This window comes from Papaver somniferum, unplaced genomic scaffold (assembly GCF_003573695.1).
Source record: "Papaver somniferum cultivar HN1 unplaced genomic scaffold, ASM357369v1 unplaced-scaffold_81, whole genome shotgun sequence".
Lineage (NCBI taxonomy): Eukaryota > Viridiplantae > Streptophyta > Magnoliopsida > Ranunculales > Papaveraceae > Papaver > Papaver somniferum.
In genome coordinates, this window is record NW_020651082.1 from 2,098,113 (window position 1) to 2,121,304 (window position 23,192).

The 23,192-nt window shown below is 36.1% G+C and overlaps 1 protein-coding gene across 1 annotated transcript; it reads left to right on the plus strand.

The window, feature by feature from the left end:
- The first annotated feature begins 11,211 nt into the window (after positions 1 to 11,211).
- Positions 11,212 to 11,763, plus strand: LOC113345475 (uncharacterized mitochondrial protein AtMg00860-like). Its single transcript, XM_026589251.1, has one exon. It carries the CDS (start codon positions 11,212 to 11,214, stop codon positions 11,761 to 11,763), a length of 552 nt encoding a protein of 183 aa, XP_026445036.1.
- Positions 11,764 to 23,192: the final 11,429 nt, after the last annotated feature.

Sequence of the window (23,192 nt, forward strand, 5' to 3'; positions counted from 1 at the left end):
GGTTGATTGTATTTCTTCTTTATTTTGTTCTTAGGATAAAACGATTATTAGATCATTAGAACAATATAGTCATACATGCCTAACAGTGTGATGGTAATGTATAATAAGGCGGTGTTTTGTTTTTTGAAGAAGTATAAGGTGTTGTTGGCATCAGTTACAAATGTTAGTAATGGCAATTTCTTAGATATAGGATTAGTTACGAGAAAGAGGGGAAGAGGAAAACGGTGGTGGATGGTGACATTTTTTTTTGATTAATAATAAAATTTTATTGATTCCAATTTTTTTTACAAAAGAACATTCATGTATGAATGTTTACAATCACTCAAACTCTCCATTTTATCCAAATCTATATATGTTTTATCTGGGTGTTATAGATTTAACAAAAAAAAAGGTCTACTCAAGATAACTCTCTCTCACCTCTAAGTAAAGTAGGCCCCATCTTTGCAAGACCAAATTCACTTCTCTGTAACTGTGTATGAACTCATAGCTGACTAGTGTAGTAACAATTTTATTCCATCTGGTTTGCACATACCAGGGTATTTTCCTGGCTGAAAAAGAATTGATCACTGGTGTTGAATCAGTCTTAATGCATATCTGTAAGAAAACTTTACTTATTTCCCATTCACATGCATTTATTACACCAAAAACCTCAGCCGTGTAATTTTTTGCAATGCCCATTCCTCCTGTAACAACAATTAAAAAGCTATCTGCACTATCTCTGCCAATAAATCCATATCCTGCATATCGAGGATTTTTTCTTGCAGCCCCATCACAACATACTAAAATTTTATTTCCAATGGGTAAAGAGAAGAAACACTCCTGTATTTTGCAATTCTTCACTTTCCTGCATTTCAAGCCAAAGATTTTAAAAATCTGTAAGTCCTCAACTGTATTCCAAATATACACCTTCTTCTTGACTTCACATTCCTTAGTAAACTGAACTATTTCTTCTTTAATTCCTCTACGTTTGGTTGTACTCCATCATACGGTACTCTATTTCTATGAAAACATATTTCTTTCATAGTTATGAAGGCAGCGAATCTCCAGATTTCTTTTACAGCTGGGCTTTTAGACTTTGCCATAATGAGAACTTCCTCAAAAGATATATGATTAAAAAAATACAAACATCCCACCTATCCATTGCCATATTTTCTCACTAAAATTACAGTACCATAGTATATAGTCAGTTGATTCTTCAGCTTGATTACAAAAGGAACATCTTAAGGTCATATTGAACCATTTTTTTCTCATGTTTTCATCTGTAGTCCATATAGCTCTCATCACCTTCCATATATTACTTGAAACACTAGGATGAATTGTGTTCTTCCAAACCTTTTTGGTCCATTGCAGCTCAGGATATTTCTTTCTTATACATTCCACTGCAGTTGCAACTGTAAAATCTCCAGTCTTTGACCATATCCAGATTCTCCTATCTTTTTTCCCATCCACCACTAGTAGTTCATTCACATTTATATATTTCACATTTCAGCAGGTACTATCCATTCACCATTTATCAATAAATGCATTACCTTAAGATTAGGATATTGAAGCATAAAAGGATTATCATGATATAAAGTTCTTATTCTTAAAGGCTTATGTGTGATCCAGATATCATTCCATACTGAGATGCTTTCTCCATCACCCACAATCCACCTTGAATTATTAAAAACCTCATCAAGAACCCATTTGATCCCAATCCATACAGAAGATTTCTTATAATAATTGATCCATACACCATGTTTATCTTGAAATTTAGCTTGGAAAAATTTATCCCATTCATCATCACCATTCTGCATTTTCCATGCTAGTTTCAAGAGGATAGATTTATTGATGTCTTCTAAACTTCTCAGTCCCAGACCCTGATGCGTGTCGTGAGTGCAATCAAATTAAATCACTTATTTCCACACAATTAACTAGTAGTATAATGGAAGCAAAGATCGTTCTCACGAAGAGCAGAGAGTTTAGTTATTAAAAAGGTCATAAATGGGGGGGGGGGGGGTTGTTTTGGATTGTAAATAAAATAAATAAAGCAATTGAAATTGAGTTGCAAGAAGGAGAGAGATGATCGAGGAATCCTTCTTCGTAACTAAATATTAATCAAAGTAGTATATTCATCCATTCATCATTAATCATAGATTATCACCAACCGTAAGATAACATGTACGCTTAGCTATCTCCAAAATCCCTTAAGCCACTGGACAAAAGGTACGCTTAGTTGCCAGAGTCTATCCGTCTGAACCACCTTGAGACACGCTTGCAAGATTTAATTCAGTCGAATGCATTATGGTTTGTGAATTTAGGTTTAATCCTAGTAGTTAGACTCAGTACACTCGGTCTACTTGCTAGTGTTGTGTTTACACACGATTGCTTTACGGAATCCCTCAGGAAGGTCTCACATTCTCTACTATTGTAAGAGTTATTCAACAATTACGGATATACTAACCCTCACTAGCATTAGATTGAGTTAAAAAATATATTCAGTTGGCCACCTAAATAATCTATCAATCAACGATATCCATTCTTAATAATAAACACAAACTATAATCATATGAAGAAATCAAAATAGATTCATATACTATATCAAATCATAAATAGTACTTAAAATTCATCCTCAATCAAGTATGAGTTTAACTACTCATGGATGTAGTAGCATCCATGTTATACAATTGATAAACTAGAGAAGAAATCATTACGATTGATGAGAACCACTCTGAACCCTAGCTTTTCCCCCGTTTATTGATGGTGGATTTTCAACAAAGGTCAAAATCGTAAAATCAGGAACGCATGTGACGATTCATATTTTACGAGCCATGATGAATATGATTCTCGAAAGGCCTCCCACTAGCTGAGCTTCGATGATGTGCATTTCATCATGATCTCTCTACATATAAGAATGATCGGCGGTCCTCCTACATAATTGTTTGTTGAGAGGGCAAAACGCCTTCAAGACGTCGGTGACACTCAATGTTCCCTGAATATGTAGAGAGACCGTGTATAGATTCAGGCGGCTCTCCATACATGATTGTTGAGGGGGAAAAACGCCCTCAGGACGTCGACGATACTCGTTGTTCCCTGACTATGCACCTTTAAGGACGGGTATGACTCTTTAACTGGCTAATATCCCTTCTGCAATAGATTAATTCTACCGTGACATTCACCACTGAATTCCTAAAAGATAATCTATTTTATCTCATTACTCCGATTCCATGGTCGAATCCACGGCTGATCTCATGGAATGGTAATAGATAATTATGTTATCTCATTATCCTGATTTCGTGATCGAATCCACAGCTGATCTCATGGAATGGTAGTAGATAATTTTATTCCTCCGATTCTATGGTCGAATCCACCATCCCGGGGAATGGTAATACTCATTTTAATATTCCGAATCTATGGTCGAATCCACGGCTGATCCTATGGATTGATAATAAATAACTACTCACCTTTATTACTAGTTTCATGAATCATTCTCCGCTGAATTTCATAAATTAGTAATAAATACTCAACAACCGGGCATCTAGACTATCACCGAGTAAGCCCCAATAAAATGGTGCAAGTGTACTCAACAATGATGCATGAACGAGCACCCAAATGCACGAACGAGCATTCGAAAATATGGACAAATGAAGAATCCTACACAAAACAGGAGAGACAAAATAATAATAAAAAATAGAAAAGAGGCGCCTAGGGACCGGTCCCCCACGCCTTTTCCTTTTATTTTTCTTATTTTATTTATTTTCATGAACTCATGAAAACTCCTTCATTCTAGCAATTTTCCTTGTTTGAGCAAAACTCATAGTTTCTCCATATTTTTCGATTTCATGAATAATAATAAAATAAGGAAAGGTGTCGCGGGATCGGGTCACCTAGCCGGCCGGACATGCCCTAGTGGCCGGTCCACACCTTGCAATCTTTATTCTCATAATTATTATTTTCATAAACTCATGAAGATTCCTTCATTCGAGCAACTTTCATTGTTTGAGCAAAACTCACGGTTTGCCAGCATCTTCACGGTTTCATGAAAAATAATAAAACAAGGAAAAGTGTTGTGGGACCGGGATACTAGCCGGCCGGCCATATCCTAGCCGTGGCCGGTCCCACACCTCAAAATCCTTGTTTTCACAATTATTATTTCCCCATCTCATGAAACTCCTCCATTTGAGCAAAAATCATGATTTCTTCATATTTTCTCAAATATTGCTCAAACCATGAAAAAGCCAAAAAGTCACAGGGTAACATGACCGAATAGGCTACTTACGAAAAATATTAAAATATTATTATTATTTTAATATTCTCAAAACATTGATCGAACAAGCAAATTTCTACTTGCTCATTCGAGCAAAATCGAGAATTTCAGTCAAAGATCAAACTCCTCTGAAAATCCAAAACATAGCTCGAACACACATCATAAAATACGGAAACTCTCAGGACTGAGACACGGAAACTATGGTGACACGGGCATGCTTCTTTGACCGACCAAGTCCGGCCCTAAAGTTTGCAAGGATCCGGTCCCACACATTCTTATAATTTTGAGTTAATTTTCTCAATTACTCATATCGGGTCCGAACTCTTTCCAACCAACTTGGAGTTTGCTCAAACGACCATCAGCTGGTCCCACGACCACCAAGGGCCGGTCTCATGCCCTCTTCGTCGGTCCCTCACTTTTCCATAATTAGGTTTTATCACCTAATGCTCAATCGAGCACTATTTCAATAAATGATGAAACCGGCATTTAATCATCATTCTTTCACCAACCGGTCAACTAAAGACCTTGGTGCACTCCCACTCGAGCACTTGGTCACCACATGGACGTCTATCATCCCATGTGCTCGGTCCATCCCTCACTCAGTGACTTATTTTCAGTAATTCATCATTTGATGGACAATTGATCAAAAATTAGGGTTTCGAACTGAATGCTATGCTAATCATGATTTCGAGCAAGTTTAAGCACTAATAATTTTATGTTGATCCAGCAATCAACATCCTGATTAAATACATAATATTTGGTCCAACTACCAATATTTCCAATAATTCATCAAACGAGCAATATCTGCTCAATTCGTCAATATTGGTTCAACTATCAATATTCAACAATTCATCATGCGAGCAATATTTGCCCAATTCATCATGTTGGTCCATTTTTCAACATTTATTCAAGAACTTTACGCATGTTCAATCCATGAATCGCTGAGCGTTCACCAATCGTGCTCGATTCAAAAAAAATTTAGACTCACTGTCTAATCAGTCAACAACTGACTAATTAACACACGTCTGATTTGACTCCACATTCGTGAGACATCAATCACGTCACATGGGGGATATTACTTAGAGTTTTGGTCTAGCGGCCTACGGCACGTGGATTCATCCACGACGAGAAGTGTGAGTGAGTCGTGCAAGCGGTTGAAGGAGTTATCAAAGTAGTGGGTGGATGGTTAACCAAGTCTCTGCACGACCTGGAACTGGTTTCACCATGATTTCCCACTCTTTCACTCAAGAAACCGTCACACTTACAGGGATCAATGTGTTTATTCTGACTATATAAATAAGTCTTTGAATCCATGATTGACGGAACAACATTCGTCTACACAGAATTTCTCGAGTAATTACTCTCCAGAATTCATCAATCTACCAGAACTTATTCGAACTCATCAGTTCACAGAAAAACTTGCAGAAAGCTTCAACACATCCACAATCCTTGATCATCATTGATACCACACAATTCTCAGCTTCCCTCCTACAGATCAACCCATCTCCCTCTTTGTGACCGAATTGACTCTGGAACGACCATTGAATTGGTTTAGGCCGGAGTCCCACAGATTGATCTCTCGAATATAAGCACTCCCTTTGCAGTGCATTTGTGTGAGGTTGAACAGTTTGCTCGGTTGAGGAGTCTTGATAACACTCAGTCTCTTCAATTCCCTAAAAAACAGCAAATCGTTTTTCCCCATCCACACCGTTATGTTGTTCCTTTCCTATAAGACTTGCAAAATAATATTCCCAGATGATATTTTAATGTCTTGAGGATCTCCTTATGTAGTACCCACGATATATAGGGTTTAGAATCCTTATAGGACCGGGTTTTACACGTTTTAGAAATCCAAAATTCATACAACTCGAACTGCCTACGGTTGGTTTTTTCCTAAGTTCCCAACCGTATGCAAAAATAATTACCCTGACTTTACCTACGGTTGGGTTTCCCAACCATAAGCCCCCCTGAGTTTGTATACGGTTGGGTTTCCCAACTGTAGGTGCTTTAGAATCTCCTCATTTGTCTTCCTTCACCATTTTGGCCATAATTTCTTCATCCGACGTCCGATTAAGCTCATTATTTTCGTGTTATTTTTGTATCGCCGTCCTCTACAAGACTGTGTATATAAATCCTTCATATCTTCTCATTTGTACCTACGGTTTGGTAGAGAATGATTTCCAAACCGTAAGCTTCCCTAGATATGCATACGGCTTGCTTTCCTCGACGTAACTCTGACTATGAAAATCCTTGTGAACCTGATTCATCTACGATTGGGTTGATATGATTTCCTAACCGTAACTCTGACAGAAAATGTGCTCCTCTTCCCATGCCTACGGTTGAGTTTCCTCATCGAAAGTGTCCCTGACTTTGCGCACGGTTGGGTTTCCCCACCATATACACCTCTATAACTTGGTTCTTTATTATTCTTAGCACTTTCAACCCCGATTCCATTGAATTTGAATGATTCACCTAAAGAAACAAATAAAGCACAAAACAAGAGTAATACAAGGATAATATGCAAGAAATATAGCTAAAACAAGTATGGAATGGATACTAAAATCATGTAAATTAAGCACTTATAAAATTCCCCCACACTTAGATTTTGCTAATCCTCGAGAAAACTACCTAACCAAAAAATACAAAAACTCCCTGTCGTTGAGAAAACTGATGCACTTAGCTAATGAAACATGCCTTTAAACCCCTAGGTGTCCCTAGTGGACGAGTTATAGTCTCGTGAGGTCTTACGAGAGGTATACCCACAAAACCTTCTCCAACTTCAAAGAGTTCCAGATTCCAAAGCATCCAAATAGCTATGAAGACACATAGTTTTTGCATGCTAGTAATAAGAAATTAGAAATACCAAAGAATATATTCTCATTCTCAAATGTTGAGTGAGAAATAACCACACCATAATGATTGATTGCGTGTTTGAGAGCGATCAATAAGCATTTCGCCTCTACTTTTGCCTCACTTAAAAAGGATTTTATGATAATTGCACTCAATAAGACGACTTTTTTATGAGTCTCACATGTGTGCAGGCAGGAATAAAGAGACAAATACGTACACACGTTGAATGGTGGGAAACAATCCTTCCGAATTATTTCTGGAGACCCCACAAGATCGTGGAAAATAAAAATTATTTTTCTAATGATCTCTAAGAAAGGAAATCAACCAATATAGCAAGGATGGGAGTACTTACCACCTCCACATTCGATCGGCAGTGGCGAAAGCACCACTCTCACAACATCCAATAGAAACGTCTTCCTTCCTTCGGCTCGTCTGCTTCATCTTTTTGGTCTTCGGTCTTTAACTGTTGATGATAAACTCTTGAACTTCGTAAAATTTTGACAATTGTAACTCTTTTCCCCTCTTTCTTGTTGCTTGAAACTTCCTTATAGATTTTTCTTCCTTTCCCACGGCTTTATTAAATAAATAAAAAACAATATAAAAAAATTTTCTTGTCTCATATATGTATATATATTCTTTTTTTTTTTTGAAGAAATCAAAATAATACAAAAATAACAACGGAAATATCCATGGTGAAGTACTTTACAGCTTGATTCTTCACAACTTGTATTTCTTCGATATCATAAACTCCAATAATTCTCATCTTTTGATTTTCTTCGCTCTTGTAATAAGTCTTCATACTTAGATATATAATTCCGCTCCTTATGTGTAAGTCTTCAACATGTATATAAAAATATGCTCATTGTATGTTGCTTTACTTGGATATGAAATTTGCTCTTTCTTGAATTGTTGCTTGTAAACCTCAAACGTCTTCAACTTCCCTTGTAGATTTTGATGTCGCTCCACTTGTTGATGATGATGGTGTGTTTCTATGGAGATGTTGTTAGCGAGAGAGAGAGAATGGTGCTAACTGCAAATAAAACTACAAGAAGGTAGTTTTCATCTATAGACGTCACCCTCATGATTGACAAAATTAGCACTCAAGAGATCAAAGAGTAGCGCTTCTATTGGTGGGAGGCTGGGTATATCACCATCCGGAATTAACGTACGGTGACACACACTCACCGGCATGATTAAATCCATTTTTAACACTATAACAAACAAGAAATCCGACGTAGTTCCCTAACACTTCCAAGTTCAGTTATGTCGGTCAGAATCTCTATGTAAACGTTCCTATAAGTATGCTAGTGACTCTAAAATATCTACAAGTTGGAGGTTTTATATGCAAAATTTTGAAAACTCAAAAAGACTAAAAACTCTATATGCAAAATACTCCCCCACACTTAAAATTTACATGTCCTCAATGTAATTGACTCATCCTAAGTAAAATCAAGGTGGGAAATAAAAATATGAAAAACTAAGAAAAATAAAATACAAAAGATAGAGATACAAAACCGATGGGTTGCTGTCATGTGACTTTCCTTGTTAGATGTTTGATCATTGCGGGTGCCCTTAACAAAGAGCTGTTGTGTGCCTAGATTAACAGTGTCGTCCGTTATTCACTGGCTAGTAGAGAATCAGTGAGGGTTTGACACTTGTCCAATGTCGATTAGTTGATTAGCTTAGGGTTTCTCTTTCATCTTAGTTGCATTTAAGCTGTAAGAAACTATTTTAGGAAGGTTAAGAAATGAATTATTGAGTGTTCTTGGCTGATGCAGCAGAGTTACTTGTTTTTTTCCGATTTAATTCCGTTCAAGTTCAGTCCTAATAGTTATTAATCGTACTAGAACAATACAATTGGTATTCAGAGCCGTTCCTTCCTATCACCATTTTTTTTCCTCACCATGGTTGATCAAACTTGTAAGGAGCTTACTGATGCATCTAATAGACACCAGGCTTAGATCGACAAAATTAAACTTCAACTTGATTCGATGCTTAATAAAGATGAGTTTGAAAGAAGGATGAAAGCTAATTTTAAAGCTCAGCTGTCAATTTTGACAAAAACAATTCAATATGATATGGGAAATCCTCGTTCAACCAAAAATTTTGAACAAGGTGACAATAAAGGAGCTACGGGTAATCAAGCTGGTTTTGTTGATGATGGTGATGGACATCGTTTCCAATATTACTCGGGTGGCCATGATTTTCACCACCGTCCACCAAGAATGGATTTCCCACGTTTTGATGGTGAAAAACCCAAGAGCTGGATTAATAAATGTGAATATTACTTCCAGATGCAAGTTATGCCAGAATTCAACAAGGCTGGAATGGCAGCCATACACCTTGATGGCAAGGCAGGTAAATGGTTTGAGAATTTCCTTTTGAATAAACACCACATCTCATGGCCAGAACTAGCTGAGAATATTTTCTCTCGTTTTGAAAACCCTGCTCATGATAATATAGTTGGTATTTTAAATAAATTAGCTCTACTGACCACCGTTGAAGCATATTTTGAAGAATTTGAGTATTACAAGGCCTTACTGCTCAGTGTTCATAATGATTTTCCCGAATCTTATTTCATTGCTAGTTTTATTAGTGTATTAAAGGAGGAACTAAGAAATTCAGTGCTCATGTTTGATCCTAAAACACTAATGAATGCTTTTTCACTTGCAAGAATGCAAGAGCAAACATTACTTCTCTAACATAAAGCACCTAAACCCACAACAAAATTTTTTTCTCCCTCTTTCAATACCTCCAGACCATTTCCACAAACCCTCATTCCTCCTAAATCCACTTATACACCTTCTCCTTCATTTGTTCCACATCCCATTTATAAGCCTAACCAATCAAAACCATTCAAAAAGCTTACTCCTGAGCAGGTACATGCAAGAAAATTTCAAGGCTTATGTTTTAATTGTGATGAAACATACATAAGAGGACATGTTTGTAAAAAAAACAATACTTATGTGTGTTAATAGGAGAAGGGGCTGAAGAAATATCTGATGATGTCTTAGATACAGAACATGAGACTGATGAGGAACCACTAGTGGAAAGTGACATGGGCATATCACTCAATGCTTTGACTGGTACTAGCTCAGCTGATACAATCAGAATTCCTGGGTTGGTCAAGAATAAGAGCATCTCCATCCTAATAGATACTGGCAGTACCCACAACTTCATTGACTCTAGCCTAGCCAAAAGCTTACGATGTCCCATTGAAGACGCTACTAGTCTCCTAGTAACTGTAGCTAATGGAGATAAAACTGTCAGTTCTGGTATTTGTTCTAAACTGGATTAGTCAATGCAGGGGCATAAATTATGTGCTGATTTGAGACTTCTTCCCTTGGGTGGCTGTGATATTATTTTGGGTGCAGATTGGCTGAGAAAGTTAGGGGATGTGTTATTCAACCTTGCCAAGTTGTGCATTTCTATCAAACATCATGGTAAGAGGATCACATTACAGGGCATAACACAACAACCCTCCTTACACAAGATGAGTGGCTCTGTAGTTAAGAAGTTTTTTAAAATACACTCTCATGGATTAGTTGGTAAACTATTTTCCATTTCCACCACCTCTGGTCCATCACAACCACCTCCACATGTATCACCTATACTGAATCAGTTAGCTGATGTGTTCTATGAACCCAAGTCTCTACCACCTCAGAGAGACTTAATTCATAAAATCCCTTTACAACCTCATTCAGTACCTGTTAACTTGAGACCATATAAATGCACCTATATTCAAAAATCTGTGGTTGAAAAACTTGTGCAATACGTGTTAACTTCTGGCATTATCCAACCTAGCAACAACCCATTTGCTTCTCCAATTTTACTTGTCAAAAGAAGGACAATTCTTGGAGATTCTGTGTTGATTACAGGAAACTGAATAGCATTACAATCAAGGACAAATTTCCAATTATAGTGATTGATGAACTTCTAGATGAGTTACATGGTTCCAAGTTATTTACTAAGATTGATTTGAAGTTTGGGTATCATCAGATCAGAGTATTTCCTCCTGATACACATAAAACTGCATTTAGAACCCATCATGGTCATTTTGAGTTCAAAGTCATGCCATTTGGTCTCAAAATGCCCCATCTACATTTCAGGCACTCATGGATAAAATTTTTCAACCTCATCTTAGAAAATTTATTTTGGTATTCTTTGATGATATCCTTATCTACAGTCCTTCATTGGAGGACCATCTCATTCACTTACAAGCCACTTTACAGATTCTCAGAGACAATAAGCTGTTTGCCAACTTCTCCAAATGTTGTTTTGGGCAGTATGAAATGGAGTATTTGGGACATATTGTTACTGCTAATGGGGTTAAGGATGATCCAGCTAAATTTTCTGCAATGATAGATTGGATTACACCTACCACTGTAAAGGCATTGAGAGTTTTTCTTGGTTTGACAAGTTATTATAGAAAGTTTGTTAAGTATTATGGCCTTATATGTAGACCTTTAACTGATCTGCTGAAGAAGGATTCTTTTCACTGGTCTCTTGCTGCCACTGCTGCTTTTATTCAACTCAAGTATGCCATGCCTACTACACCTGTGCTTGCTCTACCTGATTTCACAAAACAATTTGTCTTAGAAACAGATGCTTGTGATTTGGGTATTGGTGTTTTCCTTATGCAAGAAAACATAGCCATTGCTTTTTAAAGCAAACCCCTAGGCCCCAGAGCTGCTGCATTGGATATATATGAAAAAGAGTTGTTGGCCATTGTCCAAGCAGTTAATAGGTGGAAGCATTATTTACAAGGTACACACTTCATCATCAAAACAGACCACCATAGCATTCACTATTTCTTAGAACAGAAGTTATCTACTATCTTGCAGCAGAAATGGCTCATGAAGCTATTAGGTTATGACTATGAGATTGTTTACAAGAAGGGCTCTGAAAATAAGGTGGTTGATGCTCTTTCTAGAAGATCTCATACCAGCACTACATGTCATTCTACTTCCATATCAAGTGCAGCCTGGACTCAAGATAATTCTGGCCAGCTATGCCAATGATTCAAAAGTTCAAAACCTAATTGCTCAACTCACTCTCACTACCTGCTCCAACACTAAATACTCTTACCTCAATGGAATTTTAAGATACAAAAACAGAATCTACATTGGCAATTCAGCTGATACTAGAACTAAAATTTTGAGCTCTATCCATTCTTTAGCTGTTGGGGGCCATTCTGGCATGCAAGCCACCTACATTAGATCCACATCTCATTTCTTCTGGCCAGGAATGAAGAAGAACATTCTTCTTTATATCTCCACCTGTGATGTCTGCCAAAGGAACAAAGGAGAGGACATCTTTCCTGCAGGTTTGCTCCAGCCATTACCAATTCCATATCATGCTTGACAGTACATCTCCATGGATTTTATTGAAGGTTTACCAATGAGTGAAGGGAAGTCTGTAATCCTAGTTGTAGTGGACAGATTAACTAAACATAGCCATTTCATTGGCTTGCACCATCCCTACACTGCTTCATCCGTTGCTAGAGAGTTCATTTCACATGTTTTAAAGCTTCATGGACTTCCTGCATCTATTTTGTCTGACAGAGACAAAAAATTTCACTAGCCACTTTTGGCAGGATTTATTCAAAGCTTTGGGCACTCAGCTTCACCTCAACACATCCTACCATCCACAGCCTGATGGCCAAACTGAAAGGGTAAACTCTTGTCTTGAAAGTTATTTAAGGTGTATGTGTGGTCATCAACCAAAAAAGTGACATATGTGGCTTCCACTAGCTGAGTGGTGGTATAATACAAACTACCACACTAGCTTGAAATTATGCCCCTTCCAAGCATTGTATGGCTACTTGCATCCACATCTGGCTTTCCCTTCTTCTGCAACCACATCTGTAGCTTCTGTGGAGACTTATCTTAGGCAGAGGGATGCTATCATTGTATGCAATCCCAATAAGAAAAATCAATACTAATACTTTGTTACTTCACTTTCTTATTATTATCATCAAGAATATAAAGCACAGTTTGGATCATTTTTCCTATGTAAGTGGTGGTTCAGATTCGTCCTCACAAGAGATAAATCTAGGGGTGTAATCGTTTGTCATAAGTGATGGTTGTGATTGGGATTTAAAATGCATCTAACAGACAAAATTTATCATGTCATTAAGGTTCCATAATTTTTCATAATAAATACTCTATTAATTTTCCATGACAATATTTTATTAAATGTCAAATTAAAAATGATAATATATAAATTATTGTACTAATGATGATAATAAATATATTTTTTATACTCAGGATTAGTTTGGTATTGCAGCGAGCTTTACAAAAGTGCTTTTCTGATGTACGTTACTAGGCCGACCTATGTAAGAAAAAAGATTAAATGGTTGCTGATAGACACATTTTTGTGTCCGATTTGTCTCGATTCTATATATTGTTAGGGCTCATTTTTGTACTTATTATGGTATTTTATTTATTTGTAGGTATTTTTGGCTAATAAACATTTTTGGAAAAAATTGGCTCGAAAAGTTGTCGGAAAGCACCCGGAGGACATTTGCTATTCGGAGTCTCACTTTGGATAAGGGGTAACCTAATTACTAAGGGGCATCCCATTTCCAGGCAGTTTTTAATCGCACCCCTACTCTGGATAAGGGGCAACCATCTTCAACATTCAAAAATCAGGTTTTTGGTGGGAAAAAAATGCAGTTAAAGAGCAGTTTTGGCAATCGTGATTTGAAGGAGTTTGAGGTCGATTAAACCTCTGATTTTCATAGGATAGACTCCTTATGGGTCTAGGAATCTGATATGGGTGTTTAAATCGATTAGAATGGGCTCAATCGACGGATTTTTCTCACAACAAGAAATTATGGAAAGTCACGTGTGTGACCTGTTTTAGGGAATTTTAAAGAGATTAAAGCGCTGTAAACCTTCCCAAAGATTTGTACCTATCTAAGGAAGAGTTTAGAATAAAAAGGAAAGCTCAGAAACGCGTAGAAATCCTAAAACAAGAAATTGTCGCAACTTGGCCGTGAAGAGAAGGAAAGAGATTTTGGAAGATTTAAGAGAGATTTAATCGGTATTTTTGATATAAATAGATGTCTTGGGTCATATAGAAGAGGTGTCGAGAGTTTGGGAACCTAAGGAGAGCCAGAGAAGAAGAAATCAGAGCTTTACCAAACTCTGTTTCTGCTGCTGCTGCTGTTGAAGAAGAAGAACGCGAAGAACATTGACCCTCGGTAGACAGTCGCAGAAAAGTGTCACTGTTTAACAACTGAAGAACATTAAGATGTTCAGGGAAGTCTTATTCTAGGGTCTTAAAATCAGCGACAAAGCAACAGTTTTTCTGTAACAGTTCCATTGTAACAGCTGTTTTGCAACACCAATATACTGTTGCAAACAGTCTGTGTTATTACTTTTCACTCTTTTAATCATCTTTTGAGCAACAAACACATACTTTTGAGATCATGATTAATATGAGGATCTAAACCTCATTGCTGAGGCGATAGAGGAAGCTATTTTTCCAACAAAAAGTGGTATATTTTATTTTATCTTTTTATTTGCAATAATTATATGATTATTTTCCTTGAAATATTATTGAATATATGATTTTTATTTGAGTGATTGTGATCTATTTTGATGGAGTATGCTTAGTTTTAAGACTTTTGATGCTTCATACTTGGTATTTACAATTATTACTTTTGAAAATCTACTTGTTGCAATATTTTAGAATCAAATTAAACAAGAAAATTGCATAAATATAAGTATTGGTTTAATCACTTTGAACTTGGAATATAGTGGAATCTTAGGCTCAGTGTTTCTTTTAGTATTGATATCATCGTTGATTGAGTTTGCTATAATTTTTAGTGAGTTTTCTATTTTAATATTAGGATTTAAGTCTAATTAATATCCTTCACAAGTCTGAGAATCGAACCACTTTTACCACTATCTACAAATCACATCAGTTGCCGATGTACTTTACTGTGTCGAGCTATGTAGAAAAAAACAATTGAATAGTCGGAAATTATAAACTAAAGATAAAATTTATTCTAATGGGAAAATATCAGGTTTAGCTATAGATAGTGAGAAAATGACAAAAATAGACAATATGTATTAAATTTAATAATTAGTATTATTACTAAAAAGTATTACTTTTCTTAACAACATTTTAAAAATCAATAATTTCTTAATATTTATTGTTGATAAATTAAAGTATATTTCAGTGATAAAGTATAACATAAAATGCAGTTTGAAAATAAAAAATAATTGTCTTTAAAGAATAAAATATAATGAATAAAAATTGGTGATATATAGATTCAAGGATAATTTTTGTCAGTTATAAAGAAAAGATGGGATAGAATTGGAAAATAAAATATGAAATGACGGTGAACTACAACATTTTCTTTTAAAGCTTTTAAAATCTCCTTCTTCCCCACTTTTAAAATTATAGATTTTGGAAATGTTTTGCATAAAAAGACACTTTATGAAATATTTTCTAAACAATAGGATGATAAAATATTGCTATAAATATGTTTTCAAAGTACTATTTTTTTGAAAGAAGAAGGCAGTATCAAACTTAGTTAGATTGACTAACAATTATATAAGTGGGCCATAATGACGGTGGCAAGTATTGGTGCCCAGTGAGTAATTTCGCATTGTCTCACGTATTTCTTGATAAATGGTTTCACGTTATTTTTATTGAATGATGATGGATAACATAGTTTTTTGTTAGTAGAGCGTGTTGTTATTAGGTTAAGTACTTAACGATTTGACTTACTAACTAATCATGATTTTATTATTTTTATGCAACGAATAACCTCACATTTGGAAGCGTAATGTAGTAGAATGTAGTGGCCGACCCGCTACCGATAATGTCCTCACTTAGCCACCGCGGTCATCTGACAATATGGGGTTTTCAATGGCCACCGTTGCGGTCATCCAACAACAGCTTCTCAGGAGGTCACCCATCCCAGGATTACTCAATACTGAGCATGCTTAACTATAGAGATTTTTCGCCAAATATGAATCCAATTATGCTGAAAAGGTATCGGTGTTAGGAAAGGACAAACCATTACCTATATTCCATTTGACGAATCCTACCTGCCGAGTCGGAGTACTATAATACCACCAACTTAATTTGGAGCCGTCCTCGGCTCTGGAATATGTTCAATTCTTGACTCTGGCATTTTTCTCACTCATGAGACCCTTTCCCGGCACAATCCGTCAAGCATGCTCTTTCACTTTCAGCAGATTACCCGTGGTCGACTATAATACCATTATTAAGGACCTGATCCTCCGCGAATATTATACCCACTTCGTCACTGCGGTTATCCGGCAGTGTGGAATTGTCAACTGACACTGATGCGGTCATCCATCAGCAGTTTTCTGGGAGGTAGCCATACTTAGATTACTCGAACCCGAGAACGCAAAATACAACGCTTTTTACCAAATCTGGATCCAACTATGTTGAAAAGTCCACAATATTACGAAAGGACAAGTCATTACCTATATTCCATCCGGTGAACTCTTCTTGACGAATTGAATTATGTACATAATATATCTGGGAAATTTGAAAAACTAGAATTACATCGTATGTGATTAAAATGGTTGCCATCGGAAATGACTTAACATTTTAAAATATAATAGCTTAAGTGAATGAATTAGCTTTTTATTATGTCATTGAAACAGTATATGTTATATATTAATTGTTGATTCAATTCCGAGTTTTACTCTTTTCAGACTATTCTTAAAGGGGAAAAAACAACAAGGATCCGAACATTATTAATATCTACACAATTATTCTTGAGAAGAATGAGTTCAGGTGCTGCAATTTTGTTACAGCTTACATAGTTTAACGTTTTGGTTCTGCTCGGTTGTTGGAGTATGTGGCGCGATAAACCACATATGTATGGCTAGGGATAGTCCCTCAAGGAATAAAGAGGAATACATGTGAAGCTCAATAAGCTTGGGCATCTCCATACATAGAACCAAGGAATTGTAGTTAAAAAAAACCACACCTCTTATCCCAAGGTGGTCAAGTGGGGTTCGGGGTTATGCGGTTGGGCCCTGAGTAGTTTCCGATGGTCCGTTAAGATCCTAACAATTAGTCAGAGCCCATGGTTGGTTTACTTTCCAAACGTAGAAGTGGTTGTCACCCGGTTTAGGGAGCAAGTGGAGTCAGACTCAAGGTGAAGCAGACAAGGCCCAAAGTTGAACTGGCGCTCAAGGTGGAGTTAGTGTCTCACTCACTAACTCAGGTGGAGCAGGGTTCTAGATTGGCAAGGAGATGCTCAAGGTTGAACTAATGCTTAAGGTGGAGGTAATGTCTCACATATTAACTCTCAAGTGGATCAAGGTTCTAGGTAGGCAAGAAAATGCTCAAGGTGGAGTTAGTACTTTCCTTCTCATTAACTCAAGGTGGAGTAGGATTCCAGGGCGCATAGTGACAATAATCATGATCGGTGGGTAGCATATACATATGGTAATAATCATACGATGGAGTCTGATGGACTGGTGAAGTGGTTAAATCTCTCCAAGGTGGAGATTGTTGGAGTATGTGGCGCGATAAACCACATATGTATATCTAGGGATAGTCCCACATGGAAGAAATAGGAGTACATGTGGAGCTTAATAAGCTTGGGCATCTCCTTACATAGCACCGGGGCCTTTTAGATTAAAACCGCACACCTCTTATCCCAAAGTGGTCAAGTAGGGATAGCATCAGTGATATGTGGTTGGTCCCATATATAGTAGGTTCATATGGTCCATGAAGATCCTAACATTGTTCACTAAAATAAAGAAGATGCAGAAAGGTAATACCATTTAAAAGGATCGATAAAAAACATTTAAATTAATATTTTTTGGGGGAACAAAATATGTAAAAATTAATTGCGATATAATTTCATGGCTGGCTTGAGGATGCAACTTGAGAAAGAATAGGCATGCTATGTGAGAATGTCAAGGTGGAAAATGATGAAAAGGATTTGTGGAGTGAAGAATAAAAATATTTATCGGGTTTTTCTTTACTTTGTAACGATAAGAAGGGTATACTTGATATTAATAAATATTATATTTAATATTCATATTTTGGAAAATGCATAACTAAATAAAAATTATGACGACACGGGTTAAACCCTAGTTTATATATAATGTTATAATTCCTAAATATGAGGAGTAAAATAATAAACATCTCCGACACATAAATTATAAATATTTTCTATTGAGTATATGTATCGTTTAATGATTGATTAAAATCTTTTATATATTTATTTTTGCGTTGATTTTATGGGAAAATGATGAGTTGGATGGACAGATATATTTTTTTTAAGTGAATGTCTAGTTTTAGACATTGGGTTTGACATTCTCTACCAAAAACTATGCCACCTCATCTACCCATTGGTTTAAGAAGTTAGGATTGGAGAAGTTTTTGGAAAATATGAATGTCTATCCTACATGGATTTAGACATTTTCCTTTACATATGTTTCATTGGAGAAGCTCTAACCATGATAAAAATAAACAAGGAACTTACTCAAACCAAGAAGGACAATCTCAGTGAATCTACTTTGTCCGCAGTTTAGATTAACCAAGGAGTTATCCGGATCACATACTTGACTAATACTTTGAATTTCTATCCCTCTTTCAAAGATGATTGACAATTAATGAAAAACCAAAAAAAAAAAACTTTTAGAACTGTTACGTATATACACTTTTTTTTTAAGGGAAGACGGACTTTAACAATCCCGGGAATTTATTAAAATACCTCATTAAATTGGGGTTTGAAAAGATACAAGATAGTGGATAAATATGATTCCACCTACAGATTACATTATCATGCATTACAAACTTGCATAACAAATGTTCCAGGTGATTTACAACTTTTGGAATATGTTGAAATTTTTCATTAATAAAATAAGAAGCTTCACGTTTTCAATATAAGATGGAAGTATTTACTAAGGGGAGTGATACGTATCACCATAGTATTATTTCAAAGTTGTGATGTAATTGGACTTTGATTTCTATAATAATACTATGACATTGTATAACAATGACTGAGAACATCCGTTTTCTTATTGTTATAGCTACGGATCTTCAACAACAATGATGCTGAGTTGAACACGTTCAGAATCGCTGGAAGTACTTGGATTAGAGAAAAATTCAAGGAATGTTGAAGAGCCATGAAAATCAAGCATGATGGATGAGAAGCTACAAAGTCTATTTATTTTGTAATCCATATGTATTGATAGTTTTGTCACTAAAATTGATAAAGGGGGATATTATTAGAGCACTGGTCGGTCGAACTCGCAAGTGTTGCTATCTCAAGCTTGTTTGTCAAGTTTAGTTGATCAAAACAATATAACTGATTTCTAGTCTACTTATAGCTACGTCTCGCATTAGGATAGAATGTGTAGTTGAGCTTTAGACTTTACGGCGTTCACCAGTTGAAGACGAAGATATACTGAAGAGCTTGGAGGAAATTCATCAAAAAAAGGTATATGGAGACTAAAACTTATCTATCACTCAGAAGTTTATTCTATTTTAACTTATAATGAGACTAAGTCTTATATCTATATAGACTTTTACATTATACACATTTGATATTTCGAGTTGAGTTTATCTCGGTTATCTAATTCTCGAAATATGTATTGGAAGCTTTTGCTTTAGCTATGTTCATCGCATTCTTGACGAGTTTAAATTGAAGATGAAACCTTTATCCAATATTTTCTCATCCTTGATTTACGTGTTTATTCTTTTGTTTGCTTTTATATTAGTTTACTTTTTATACGAAATCAGAAAATCCACCCTTGTTCTATATAAGAAATCGAAACAAGTTGAAAACCTTAGTCCTCTCTGTGCGAACGATCCTTTCTTTCCCTTGCTATATTATATATTTTGAATGGTGAGAAAGTAATTCATTTTTGACGCATACGACAACGATCAAATTTTGGCGCCGCTGCCGGGGAGGCAGCGGGTTGTTATTTATTTTTGGTTTCTTATTTTTGTTTTTAGTCTTGTTTTTTTTATTTTGTTTTAGTTTTCTTATTTTCTGGTTCTTAACATAGTTTTGAGAACTCTTGTTTCAGGTACCAATTGCTATGGACGGAGCATATTGGAGCAATGGATACGGTTTTCAACAACCTCAACACTATGAAAATTATCCACCATCTATGGGATACAGTCAAAACCAATTTATTGGCTGTGATCAATATCCTAGAGCTTACGGTGATTTTCATACATACCAACAACAACCCTGTAGTGGGTATGTAAGTCAAGAACCAAGGTGGGACAATTCTACTTATAATTGGCTTTATTCAAGTTGTATGTAGGTTATGAATGGATTACAAGACATGCAATAAAGACTAGACCAACTTGATTGTGATAGAGAGAACGTGGCACAAACCAATTTCTACAACACTTTTTATTACCCGACTCTGGATCGTAGTTATGATCATTCACCCATTCAAAGGGAAGAGTCACGGGAAAGAGAACCTATTGTAGCCAATGGTGGTAAGCGTGTGAACGTTAGAAAACTTGCACATAAATTATACAAGTTGGAAGATGATGGAGCCTCGGAAGAGATTGTCGATGAAATTAGTAGGACCATTTGTATGGAACATAAACAACGTCGTGATAAAGGTTGGGAAACCGACGACGATTCTAATTTCGGTGAGTCTGAAAATGAAGTCGAAGAGGAGTATGTTGAGAATGTGACCGAATTAACTAACGTTGTGGAAGACCCAATTGAGATTGCACATGATTGTAATGGTGATGTTGATGTCGAGACTTTGGTTAAGGCATAAATGGATGAAGAATGCGTGCAAGGTTTGATAGAGGACCACAATGTGCAAGAGGTAAGTAATTCACTTGAATTCTTTAAGGATGAAGAGGATACCATAACACAAGAGTTGCAAGGTTTGTCTAACCCTTTGCCTATTAATCTTTCTCCTTTACCTCTTATTGGCTTGAATATATGTGCTTTGGGAATATTGTTAAATGACTTTGTTTCTCGATATCCACCATTAGAAATATTTGATTCTCATACTATGAATGTTTGCAAAGAAGAAACCATAGAAGTTCCTGATTTCTATGTTCTTTATACACTTCCAAGTGTAGAAAAGAATAAGTGTGAGGGAAACTTCTATGGGGCGATAGCTTCACTTCTGTTTTTTTGTACTAATATTTGTGTGAAGCGAGTATTTGCAAAACAGGTTACATGGAAGGATCCCAAACTTTTCAGATTATTGGTGTATGGGGAACTCGTCTTGCAAGTTGGGCTGACGACTTTAAACCAAGCGCTACATGGGAGGCAACCCATGGGATGAGTATTTCTTCTTTTATTTTTAGTTTTTCCTTGTCCTGTTTTTACTTTTCTGATTTCTTGTCGCATATCATTATAAGATTTTCCACCTTGACTTTCTTTGGACGATTCAATTTACATTGAGGACAATGTAAATTTTAAGTGTGGGGGAGTGGTTAAGTATTTCCGTTGTAAAATTTTCATGATTTTTCAACTTTTTGGTAAATTAGTGCATGAAAAACTCCAACTTGTAGTTAGTTTAGAGTCACATAGTATACATGTCGCTAAGGTTACATCGAGATTCTCTCAAGAGTGGCTAAACTTAGAGATGCCAGAGAACGTGATCGGGTTTCTTGCTTGTATGAGAGTTAAAGTTAGATTTAACCATGCCAGTGGCAAATGAGGTGCAATCTGAATCCGGTATCAGAGTTGTGATCCCCTATAGTGGATACTACCCATGTTACATCATGAGAGGCATCGACCCTCAATTCTTTGTACGTGTCTAATTATGTGCTTTTAGAGCGTGTGTCACCGTACGTAAACTCCGGGTAGAATGGTGAGATACCCAACCTCCCACCAATAAAAGCACTACTTTGATCTCTTGAGAGCTATTTTATCAATCATGATGGTGACATAGAATTTCTAACTTACATACACTTGTAATCTTGTTCGCATTTAGCACCATCCACTTTATCTCTCTCTATACCAACAGGTCCATAGAAACACCATCATCATCAACAAGCGGAGAATCACAAATTCGAAGGAAAGTTGAAGACGTTCAAGGTTTACAAGCAACAATACAGAAATGAGCATATTTCAGATTCAAGTAAAGCAACAAGACAATGAGCAAAATTCTTACAAGTTGAAGACTTATGTACAAGAGTGAAGGTTATTAAGATGAGAGTTTAAGAAGTTTATGATATCGAGACATACAAGTTGTAAAGAATCAAGCGGTAAAGTACTTACACCATGACCTTTGTACTTGCATTTTTATTTGTTAGTTTGTATTTTATTTTCTCTTGGACAAAAAAAAAACTTGGGACATGCTAGGTCCCTTATGAAAAAAAATTAAAATGAAAAAAAAAGAGGGACAAGAGAAAATTTCATTAGGTTCATTATTAGTTTTGATTTTTTTGTTGTGTTTTATTTTGTTTTTCATTTTGTATTTATTTTATTTTTCTTGTCTCAATCAAAAAAAAAAAAGAAAAAAAAAAAGAGGAAAGAAAAAAGAGACAAGAAAAAGTGATTGTATATTTTGGTTCATTTTTAGTTTTGTATTCTTTCAATAAAACCAATGGAAGAAGAAGTATTCATAATAAAGTTTCAAGCAACAAGGAATTAGAGGAAAGAATCACATCGTCAAGATTCTACGAAGTTCAAGATTTCATCATCAAGAGTTGAAGACCGAAGACGAATATGAAGACAAGGATTGAAGACCGAAGACGTTTCTATGGATGCCGTGAGAGTGGTGCTAACTACACGTCGAACGGATAACGAGGTAAGTAAGCATATTCCCACCTTCGTTAAGTGGTTGATTTCCTTTCTTAGAGATCGTCATAAAAAACGGTTTTCAAAATGATAAAAGATGTGGGTTTTCAAAACAATTCGGAGGGTTTTTTCCTTCCTACCATTCAAGGTGTCGCTGGATTCTCTCTTCATTCCTACCTGGACACATGTGCGACCCATAAAAAAGCTGTTTATTATTGAGAGCAACTTCATAAAACCCTTTCTTGGGAGGCAGAGTTGAGACTTTCGATCACTCTCGAACTTGGATTTCTTTCGATAAGGGATGGTTATTTCCCTCTCAACTTTTAAGGATGAGATTGTATTCAT

Excerpts from the sequence above, each read along its gene's own strand:
- LOC113345475 (XM_026589251.1), top strand. The coding sequence starts at position 11,212 with ATGGATAAAATTTTTCAACCTCATCTTAGAAAATTTATTTTGGTATTC.